This window comes from Pelodiscus sinensis, chromosome 31 (genome assembly GCF_052426305.1).
Source record: "Pelodiscus sinensis isolate ZL-2025 chromosome 31, ASM5242630v1, whole genome shotgun sequence".
Lineage (NCBI taxonomy): Eukaryota > Metazoa > Chordata > Testudines > Trionychidae > Pelodiscus > Pelodiscus sinensis.
In genome coordinates this window covers 3,229,324-3,240,656 of record NC_143082.1, presented here as the reverse complement: position 1 = coordinate 3,240,656, position 11,333 = coordinate 3,229,324, and the positions used below count along the sequence as shown (strand labels likewise).

General features: G+C 55.1%; 1 protein-coding gene across 2 annotated transcripts; it reads right to left on the bottom strand.

The window, feature by feature from the left end:
• Nucleotides 1-2,663: 2,663 nt before the first annotated feature.
• Nucleotides 2,664-9,589, bottom strand: LOC102454181 (RING finger protein 11-like). Of its 2 annotated transcripts, XM_089774569.1 has the most exons (4): nt 9,480-9,566; nt 9,400-9,416; nt 6,261-6,430; nt 2,664-4,504 (listed from the first exon to the last, which is right to left on the bottom strand). In XM_089774569.1, exons 1-4 carry the CDS (start codon nt 9,517-9,519, stop codon nt 4,333-4,335), a joined length of 399 nt encoding a protein of 132 aa, XP_089630695.1. In that variant the 5' UTR covers nt 9,520-9,566; the 3' UTR covers nt 2,664-4,332. The 2 variants fall into 2 exon arrangements, with proteins under 2 accessions (XP_089630695.1, XP_075758527.2); XM_075902412.2 differs by having other exon boundaries at nt 9,400-9,589.
• Nucleotides 9,590-11,333: the final 1,744 nt, after the last annotated feature.

Sequence of the window (11,333 nt, the reverse complement as noted above, 5' to 3'; positions counted from 1 at the left end):
CTGGAAGCCCTGAGCTTTAGCGCCCAGATGGAGCTATAAGCACTGGCTCACAGGGATGAGGAATGCTTCATGGGCTGCCCTTGCAGCTCCCAGTGGAGGGGAACTATGGCCAATGGGAGGTGCAGGGGTGATGCTTGCAGGCAAGGGCAGCTCATGGAGCTGCCTGCCTCTAGGCCCCCAGGGGCTGCTGGGATGTTCTGCGAATGGCATGGGGCCAGGGCAGGCATGGAGCCTGCCCATGGCTGGGCACTGCCGGAGGTAAGCAGCCTGCCTCTCCCAGCCCTGAGCCCTTTCTGAGGCTGCTCCAGCACCCTGACTCCTACCCAGGCCCCCCACACCGATCCCTTGCTGAGCCCATTCCTGAATGCCCTATCCCCAGCTCCACCCCAGAACCTGCTCTCCCAGTTGGAGCCCTTGCCCCAGCCTGAAGCCCCCTCCTGTGTCCTGACCTCATTTTTAGCTCCAGGCCCTTTGTGTCTCCCTGCAGTGTTGTGAGATCCACAACTGATTTGGGGGGGGGGAGGGTGTGTCAGTAGCCCCTGATAGGGAACAGGTTTCCCCCACCCCTGGCTTACAGGCAGGGTCTGCAGCTCCTAAACCTCTGCATCAGCCTGAAGGCCCCTGCTGTAGGCCTTTCATTCCCCCGCTTTGGATCAAGCTGGCTTGAAATCTCAGGCCTGTTGTGCTGAGTCATGATGATGAGTGTCTCGGGCTTGGAGCATGTGGGCTCAGCCCCTCGCTTGCTGTTAGCGCTGTTCACAGGGAGCACCTGTGAGCCTGGAGAGGGGTCTACCCATCAGTCCTGAGCTGCTCCCGGAATAGTGTGGGGAGACATTGGCCATGTTGCCAAGAGGTGGGGAAGGGGGTGGTCTCCCTTCAGTGTCTCCTTTCTACCAGTCAGTGGATATGACCGTAATCTCTTGTGGCATGTTCTGCCTTTTAATGTCACCATGAGGTTTCTCACTATCAGAGTGAGGTCTCCTACCCCGGTAAGGGATTAGCTGGGCTTGGGAGCTGCTGGGCTGTGGTCTGTCCACCTGATTCACCCCTCTGTGTCAGTCCTAAGAGCCCAGCTCAGAGCTGCTGACAGCTGCCTCTCTGATTGTATGTAGAGCTGTGGCAGTAGGTCTGTCTCCCAGAAAGTTGCTCGGGTTTCTGGCTGCTTTTTTCTTGTGTGTGTAATTAAGGGCTTGTCTAACCTCGCTAGTTACTGCGCAGAAACATCCTTGCTCAGGGGTGTGAAAAATCCCCCAGCAGGGCAGATGTCAGCACAGCGACTCGCCTGTGCAGATGGGCTCCAGGTGCTGCGAGCTATGCCCCTCGGAGCTGGTTTCCCTAAAGCACAAGGAGCAATCTCCCAGTGGTGGCGCTGTGGCCGTGTTATCGTGGCAGTGATCTAATGTAAGTGCAGACAAAAATCTGAGTAACTGCCCGTGGCCAATGAAGACAACCAGATTGTAGGAAGCTGAGGGTTACACCGTGGCTTGCCTGGCCGAGTCAGGAGGGTGATATGTAGCTCCATGCTGCACTGTCAGGATCCTACCAAGCCCCCTTCATGCCAGAAGAGGTGCTTTGCTTTAAGGGCGGGCTGGCCTGATTAGATGTGGATGAAAATCCAGGCAATGAGTCAGCAGGCTGCTAGTCCTCCAGTGTTCTCTCCCTCCCTCCCCTCACCCTGAAGGCAGACATTCTCCCACACTCACCTGGGAAGGAATCCCAGAGCACACAGGGATATGCCCCCAGCTACACAGGCAAGTATAGAAATGGTGAGGGCCTGGTTAAAGTGGGCAGAGTTGGGGGAAGGAGTATGCCCTGCTTAATTATATTGTGGCTACGCAGGGAGTCCTGGCCCTGAAGAGCTTACAACTGAACCACAGAGTGGGCTGGGAAACGACTCGTCTAAGGTGCCATTGTGGAAATAGTTAGGATTTGACACCCCTTTCTCCCCATGGGATCATTGTGTCTGTTTTGCACAGCGGGGGAGAAGCAGAGAATGGAGAGTTGGAGTCAGTGCCTAAATTCACTCTGCCTTCTCAAGGGGAGTGTAAATCAGTATGGTCCCAGGAAGACTTGGGGCTGGTCAACCCTCAAACCAGCAAACTAAGGATCAGCAAGTGATAAGAGGCTGGGGGAGGGGAGGAATCAAACCAGGCCAGGGAGGGCCCAGTCCGGAACCACCCTCCATCTTGGAAGTTGAATACAGGAGGAGGTGGTAGCCACCACAGCTGCTGCAACCTGTTGGGGGGCAGGGGGAAGAGGTGGCAGAAACCACAGGTGAACCCTCCCACAAGCACATCCTCCTACAGCTGATTGCACTGCCAGACTGACTGTGGCCTGGCCAAGCAGGAGCACAGCGTGGTCACCCGCTTCTGCCTGACTTCCAGCTGCAGGGATGTACGGTACTTTCCCCAGCACCGTGTCCATCTGCTCCCCTGTGAGGCAGGAGGTGATGCAGGGCTTGTGACCACAGGAATCAAACATGGCCGAGTGCTTCATTTTGTCAGTGCAGCTTGGTTCCGTTCCCCGCCAGGACCTATGGAAGGTGGGTCCCCCCATCAGAGGTAGGTGCTGTGACCAGGCCCTTATTGGATGCTTTGGAATCAGAGCCCTGAGGGTGAACAGTACAAGAGGCTTTACCAACAAAAATGCACCCGGCCAAGTGCTTGTAGGCAATCTAGTTTATTGTTCGGTTCGAATGCAATGTACATCAGTCTTAACTTTCAAGCGCTAAATCCTTGTTAAGGACAATACGTGACCGGAAAGCCTTTCATGCCTCGGGCCTGGCAGCCTCTAACAGCACAGGACAGCTTGTCCAAATGACAAGTCCCCTGGCAGGGTGGGCCGATTCCTACACTACGAGCAGCATCTGACGTGAGTCCGTGGAAGGCAAATGAGCCGGCTTTGCAAGGGTGGGTTTAGGTCTCACAGCAACAGACAAAGCTCCCGGTGCTCCTGTCATGCTAAAGAAAGCTTCCTATTTCATGGAGCAAACTTTGCCTCTAAGCTTCCAATTTTCTACTCGAGTTTTGATTTATCCTCATGAGCCGGCAAGTCTGCATAGTGCGGCGTTTAAGGGCTGGTCTTAAGGTTGCCATTACAAAGGGAACAAAATAACCACTGTCCTGTTTGAGAGAGAGAAAGTTAATCAGAAACAAACTGCACTTCACCCAGCATGTGTGACTTAAAATAGCACTAGGGAAGAAATCTGCATTCGGTTATTTAAATCCATTCAGTTATGACACGATAAAAGTCACATTGTGCCAAGCAGATTTGGCTTCAGGGAAACTAATTAGGGGGACTATAAAACCTTTTGGGGATGGGGGTAAATTCCTCCGGGAAATAGCTTTGTGCAGGCAGATGTGCCAGCCAGAATATTAAAACATTATGTCCGATGGGTGAGAATAACCTCTAAAGCAGAAGTGATAAAGGAGCTGGGTTTGGTTTCCATTTCTCCTCAAGCCCACAATTTGCACCCAGGTGGTTAGCATCTTTCTGGTGTGTCATTTGTGGGGCTAGAATCATAGAGCCCTGCTCTAATGTTGCTACTTAGTCACCGGCTGAAAGGATTCGGCTGCTTCTCCAGCACTCGTTTGAGTAACATCAACTGGGGAGGGAGCGGCTCTGGGATTTATTTTCATCCTTGTGGCCCGTCTGGGGCAGGTGGTTTGGTTTTAGGCAGACAAGGGGTTAAGCACAGCTGCCACCACCAGGAGAACAAAAAAAAACAGGTGCTAAAGGAGTGGAGTTGTGACTATTTAAAGCAGAGAGGAACAAAAAAAAAAAAAAAAACAAAGCCTGAAACAAGCTAAACCTCAAGCAACACAAGCCTACGGCTCTTGCCAGCACCTCTATGCTCCTGTACCTTCTTCCTGTTACCGAGGGGATCGGCACTTGCTTCGTTTATCTCCTGTGTTACGCTAATACTGTCACATGCACGAAGGGGGTGCAGCTGAACAGAGTGCCCCGCCACCGCCAGGCAACGCTCACGAGGGAGCTGCTCGGAGAGGCTGCGTGGCACGGGCCGGTGCTGCTTTCTGGGAGGGCCTTCAATACCAACGCCAGCTTTTAAACTCAGGCCCTGCTCTGACTCCTTCCAAGTCTCAGCCTGATGTGCGAATACAGAGGCAGCCTTTCACCTACGTTCAGCTGGAGCCAAGTTTTAACGGCTCAGGATGATCCGCAAGGCAGCAGGGCTGGGGTTCCTTGCCGTAGAAGTCTTTGGTGTATCCCATGAGTGTGCAAAACGTAGAGCCACCAGCCCTCCGACCCCCTTCCTCCCTCACACCTGTGGCCTCAAAGCGTTAGCGTGGGCCGTGCCGCTGACGCCTGGCCTCAGTTAGTCTCGTAGGAGGCCAGGAGAGCAGCGTCGACTGGCTCCATGCAGGAGGGACACGTGAAGGAGCGCATGAGCCAGTCATCGATGCAATCCACGTGGTAGATGTGCAGGCAGGGCAGGAATCGGATGGGGTCGCCGTACACGAAATCCAGCATGCAGATCACACACCTGTGGCCAGAAAGAGGGGATGCACTGTTAGCTCGCTGGCTGCAGGGGAGACATCGGGCCTCAGTGCTTCCCTGCACTCCCTGGCTGTGTCTACATTGGCGCAATCTTGCGCCAAAGCGGCCGCTTTTGCAAAAAAAAAGCATGCTGCCTGTCCACACTGGTGGGGAGTTCTTGCACAAGGACACTGACGTTCTAATGTGTGAAATCAGGGCTTCTTGCGCAAGATCTATGATGCTCCCGCTCAGGAATAAGCCCTCTTGTGCGACTGTTCTTGCGCAAGAGGCCAGTGTAGACAGGCAACATGAATTTCTTGCGCAAGGAATTTCTTGGGTCACGTGTGGCCCAGTGGGGTTCAATGGGTGGCCGCAAGACATTTTGTTTACTATTGCCCAGGGGCAGGGCTGCCCGATTCCAAGCCCACGTAGTTCTTTTCCTACCGGTTTTATTACCCATAATTCAAGGGCACGTCAAGCGAGGTGCGTGCCGACACAGACTGTGAGAGCTGCCTGCTCCCTCTGCATCCAGTCATGGCACTGCTACCGTTCAAACAGACACCCCGCAAATTTTACAGGCGTTAGTAAAACTACCCTAACCCAGGAGACTGCATTTCTTACGACACTCTTGTGGCCCATGGAGAGGCAGGGCCACTCACTAGCCTGGGTTGCCCATCGCTGCTCTACTTTCCACGAGCCCTGGGAAGAGAGAAAAGCCACAAGAGCAAAGTCCTGGCCCCAGCTTCTCATTGGCCAGGGGGCTGTTTAATGAAATAACCTGCCCCTAGGGGAAATTTGTTCCTAACCTGTCAGCGAGGTATTGACGCCCTTTAGAAGGCTGCAGCCCACGTAACCTGCCCAGGTGTGCTCTCGATAGCTCCAGGTACACCGAGGCTGGCTTTAACCCTGCTCAGCTAGCTATCCTGGGGCAGAGTTCAACAGGCTGGGACTTGTACCACACAAAAGGCATTTCCCTTTATCGGCGTTAAACAGTTTTTCCTTCAGGTCTCACTGAATGGTCTCTTGATTCTGTCTGACTAGCAGAGATAAAGAGCACCCCATATATCTTCATGCTTCTACCATGTCCCTTCCTCCCCATCCTCTATCCAAGCTGTACTCTTTCTGTGGCTCCCCCCATTTTCCTTGCTTATCCCTGGTCTTAGATCAGCTACATCTCTTTGGGCAGATGAACACAGCATTCAAGGTGCTGGTGAATGGATAGAATTGCCAAGTAATTTCCAGTCTCGTTTTCACGCGCCTCACCCCTTCACATGGGAGACACTCAAATGCTAGCTGACCTTTGCAACTCCAAGCTTCACAAGCACAGAGCTCTCAAGGAGGAACTGGGTTGGTTATGTACAGGAGAGGGTTGGAAGAGCATGTGAAGCAGTTTGGAAGAAGTGGAATCAGCCCACTGGATTAAAAAAAAAAAACATTCGTAGAGGGCGAACTGTGTGCTGGCTGCTTTAGCAAAGAGGTACAAAACAAGGACCCGGTCCTCAAAGACTTTCCGTTCTAGGCAGACATTATCCAGCCTCCTGAAATACTGCAGGCTTAGAGCTACTATGTTGGTTTTCCTCGAGGGTTGAGTAGATTTTTCTGCCAAGGCTGGAAAGTTTCCATGACAATTTTGGAGTTACTGCAAATCTAGGCAGTAAATCTGAGGACTATTTAGGGGTGGCTTGTTCCCGATTGTTGTCAACCCCAGCAGCTCAGCCTGGACTAGGAGAAGAAATGAAGGGTGTTGGAAGCAAAGGACATACTCTTTCACTTTTTTTTCTGATGGTTCCGTGCCCGGATCGAAGATCCCTTTGGGCAGGTGCTGGATCAGCCCGATCCGCTGGGCAATTCGGATCTGTTCCTCTTCCGTTAGCTGTGTGGCCAGTCGGGTCTGGCTCGGCGTGGGGTGGTACACGGGGATCGGCTCATGTTCCTTCAAAACCAGAAGACAGAGCTCATTACCCTGGCAACAGGCTGACACTCCCCCCTTCTGATTTCAATAGAAAACAAACTTGCCACGATGGGATACGTCGATCTAATCCTTCCTCAGGGGACGGACTTAAACGAACCCTTCAGGTTCCTTTTGTCCCAGCATTTCTATTCTGCTATTTAAGGAGTTAATTTTGCAGTCTAACCAACTAGGAGACTTGAAGTGCCTTTATTTGTTCCGCAGTAGCATCCAGTGGGCTCAGTCCTGTACCAAGACCTCAGTGCACTGGGTGCTGTACAGTAGTAGGTGTATTATGGTAGCAGTTAGGAACCAGAGTTATGATGGCCCAGAAGCCCAGTGTGCTAGGAGCTGTACATGATTTATTAGGAGTACTACGGTAGCCTCCAGCACCCCAGGAACCCATCATGTAAGATGCTGTAAAAAAAAAATCAGCCCCTGCCCCAGACAGCTTCCAAACCAAGTGCAAGACGAGAGAGGATGGGGGACATAGATAAGGAAGCCCCAGGAAACAAAACTATCAGCATGTTGGGCAGCTGCCTGGCATCAAGCTTTGTACAGGAAGAAACACTAGGCTGACCCACCCAGCTGATGCCATGGCTGTGGTAAGATCTGAGGGGCACAGCATAAAACCCTCATCCAGAAACAAACGTGCACGTGCTAATCCTGCCCCTACGCCCCAGGTGTGTAAGAGAAATCCCTCCCCTTCCAATGACAGGGCAGGACACTGGGCTGATATGCTGCCCCGTCTAGTGTTTTTCTACCAAGGCAATAGGTACCTTAGGCCATCTACACGGACAGGCTTTTTCAGCAGCAAAGCTGTACTGATCTACAGGCCCCTCCCTGCCTACAGGCCTCTCCAAGGGTCCTCCTCATACTCTCCCGGCATGCCATAAGCTTGCTCGCTAGCCAATGGCACAGAGCTCTCCCTTTCGGCAGAATAAAACCAGCTCAATGAACGGCGGTAGCTAACTCAGCGGGAGAGCACGCTACGCGCCGGAGCACTTATGCTGGCAAAACTTATGTCACTTGGTGGTGGGGAGGTGCTTTTCACACCACCAAGCAATACAAGGTAAGTGATAGTGCAGACACGGCCTTAGAGTTTACATGGCTCTGCGCATTGGGCCGACTTCTTCCAACCTAACTGGGCGTTTCTACAGCACTCAGGAGACAGCTGTCGAAACGCCAAGCCCAGAGAGGAATGTTTAGGGTGGAGCTAGACTGAAATTGAGCACAGTGGAGGCTGAATATCAGGGTGGAACAGTCTTCCCAAAGGGAGACTGTGAGAAGCCTCATTGTTGGGGTGTTGCAGACTAGGACCCAAGGCCTGGGAATAGCCCATGGGGATGATCCCAAGTGGGACAAGCCAGGAGACTCTGGCTTCCAGTTTGCAGGCAGGCAGATGGTCAGAAATCCCACCCGGTTTTTCTGGGCATGACAGAGCCCCGTGCCCAGAGGCAGCACCCGCCAAAGGCTGGCAGGCGGAAGAGAATAAGCCTTGAATGCAGGAGTTCCTGGGAGGATCCTGGTGGCCCCTCGTGCCCAGCCACACACCCACACAGGACTGGGAGTGCTGCTGAGTGGGCCAGGTAGGAGCCATCACTCGCCCCTGCTGTGTGCTGGTACCCTTCCCAAAGGAAGCTCCCCATTGACCACCCTCAGCACCAGAGCCAGCTGCCCTGCAAGCCGCCCCGTCTGCCTCATGGGGTGCAAACACCCCAAACCCTCTACAGACTCCCTTACTGGCAAGCTTCTCAAGTGGCCAACAGCACAAGCTCCCCACACACCCAGAATCTGCTCCCCATAAGCAGTAGCCCCCTCTTCCCAGCTCAGCCCCCCCAACTACTCCCCTCTCCTGACAACCCACCCGCAGCATGGGCCACACCTCTTCTCCCCCCACCCAACATGCCTTTCCGGAACACTCGGTTCCCCCCTCCCCAGAGCCACCCCACAACTGCTCCCTGAGGATCCTCCCAGTCCATGGCCCCCTCCCCCCTCGACAGGCCCCTCCAAGTCCCCCCCATGCTCTCCCAGCATGGCCTCCCCCTTGGGCTCCCCTTTCTCCCAGTGCCCGCCCCACAGACTCCCCCCCCATGGGCCACCCTCTGCCTGCCCTGTTCCCACCCTCCTCAAACCCCATGGCCTCCAGTCTTCCCACCCACCCTCAAGGGCCCCCATAAACCCCACGTCCCCTCAGGACATCACCATAAACCCTGTGCCCCCCCAGGCTCTCCATACCCCTCGGGACACCCCCATAGACACCTGCGCCCCCCAGCTCCCTGCCCTCTTAGGATACCCCCATAGACCTCGGGACACCCCCATAGACCCCTACGCCTCCCAGCTCCCTGCCCCTTTGGGGCACCCCCATAAGCCCCACGCCCTCCAGCTAGCCCCCCCCCTCCCCAGCTCCCTCCCCTCGGGACACCCCCATAGCCCCCCCAGCTCCCTCCCCTCGGGACACCCCCATAGCCCCCCGCCCCCCAGCGCCCCCCAGCTCCCTCCCCTCGGGACACCCCCATAGCCCCCCCAGCTCCCTCCCCTCGGGACACCCCCATAGCCCCCCGCACCCCCCAGCTCCCTCCCCTCGGGACACCCCCATAGCCCCCCGCCCCCCGCCCCCCAGCTCCCTCCCCTCGGGACACCCCCATAGCCCCCCGCGCCCCCCAGCTCCCTCCCCTCGGGACACCCCCATAGCCCCCCGCACCCCCCAGCTCCCTCCCCTCGGGACACCCCCATAGCCCCCCGCGCCCCCCAGCTCCCTCCCCTCGGGACACCCCCATAGCCCCCCGCACCCCCCAGCTCCCTGCCCCCTTAGGATACCCCCAGCTCCCTCCCCCCACGCCCCCCAGCTCCCTCCCCTCGGGACACCCCCATAGCCCCCCGCGCCCCCCAGCTCCCTCCCCTCGGGACACCCCCATAGCCCCCCGCGCCCCGCCCCCATGGACCCCCCGTACCTGGTAGGGCGGCGGCGCCGGGGGGGGCGGCGGGTCCCCGGGCCCCAGGCTGGCCCCGTCCCCCGAGTCGTTAAGCAGCGACAGGTCATCGGCCGCCTGCGAGGACAGGCAGTTCCCCATCCCCGCCCGGCGGGCCCGGCTCCCCGCCGGACTCTGCCACCCCCGGCCCGCCGCGGGGGGAGGGGCACAGAGCGACGCCCCCCGCCGGGCCATGGTACCGCCCTCCGCCCCTGGGCATCACGGGAAGTGGAGTCCGGGCGCCCTTGGCGGGGCCTCGCGCATGCGCGGAGGGGACAGCCGGGGGAGGGGGAAGCACAGAGAGAGGCTGGGCAGGGGCAGAGCAGGGAGTGGCTGGGGGGGGGGGAGCAGGGGAGATAGGGTGTGAGGCTGGGGAAGGAGGCGGTATGGTGGGGGAAGAGACCTGGTGTAAAGAAGGGGAGCCCCCATGTTCCCGCAGTGCCAAATGGATGACAGCATTTTGTTTCCCGGGTGGACGTACTGACCAAATCCAGTTAGCAATTGATTTATCCCACATCTCCTTCACAATTTGGGAACATGCTTCCCTTTCTCCTGCCTGGATCATAGCCACTTGCCCCACATTTGGCTCAAACCCAGTTTGAGGCAAGGGTTAGGGTTAGGGTTATGCTCGAAGAAAGCCTGGAAGGCTTCCCACTCCTTTTTCCTTGTTTGATTACAGATTCATAATCACAGATGGGGTTCAAACAGAGGGCAGAGTTAAGGTTGTCTGGGGCAGGGATGGTTTGCTAAGAGAGTGGGCAGTGGGTGTTTGAGAGTGGGTATGTGTGATTTATTACTTGTAGTGTGTAGAAGCCTGGGTTCTGGGCCTGGGTCCCATTCTGTTAGATGCTGTAATATAGATTATATATTAGGTGCATTACAGTAGCACCTGGGTCCTTGCCATGACCCCATTGTGCTGGTGTTGGGACAAACAGAACAAAAAGTCAGTCTTTGCGCTCAGTGCTTGGCTTTATGCAGTATTTCCTGGGCTTGAGCATCGCAGCCTTAACTGCGGTTTCAAAACATGGGCTTCTATAATGTGCAAATCATGGTGGCTTCCGGTGGCCTGTGTGGTGCAGTATTTTTTTCAAATACAAACTAAATTAGGACCCCAGAGGGCTTATTCAGTTTTTGTTGGAAGATTCTTTGGAATGACTCAGATATGCACCAGGGAGATTTCTAACTGAAATAACAGAGAAATAACTGGTCCCCGGTGTTCATCAAGTCACGATTTTTAAGGCTAAAAGGGATTGTGGTGACCCTGCCCTGCTACATAACCCAGGTCAGAAAATTTCACCCTGTGTTATTATGGCCATGTAAATCCAGTAGATGGAAAACTGGACTGGGACTCAGGACCACTGGGTTCTATCCTAGCTCTGCCACTGACCTGCTACGTGACTTTGAGCAAGTTGTTTTGTTTTTCTGTGCCCCATTTTCTGCTTCCACCCTGTGTGTCTTCTCTATTTTAAGGGTTAATCCTTTGAGGTGGGGTTGCTCTCTGTCTCTATTGTCCTACACACAACCTTGTAATGAATTAGTTAAACCAGGGCAAACCCGTGTGGACCCATTTAAAACTGATCGCAGTTTATGAGGGCAAGCCCAACCAATATAGACCACATTTAATCAACTGATTTGACCACATTTCCTCACAAAGAGTTAGACAAATTCATGGAGGATAGGTCTTATCAGTGGCTATTAGGCTAGTGAATGGGCCCATGAGAGGCCCTCCTTCATGTCACTGGGCCGCAAGATTGTCGAAACTCAAACAGTCTCCCTGGATTAGGTAACGTTGCTAACAGGATTAGGAAATGTTGCTCATGTAGAATTTGCAGCATGCTAACTGAACCGTAGCAGTGCTTTGACGGGATGCAGAAGGAGCGCACAGCTTTTACAACGTTCACCATGCACCTCACTTT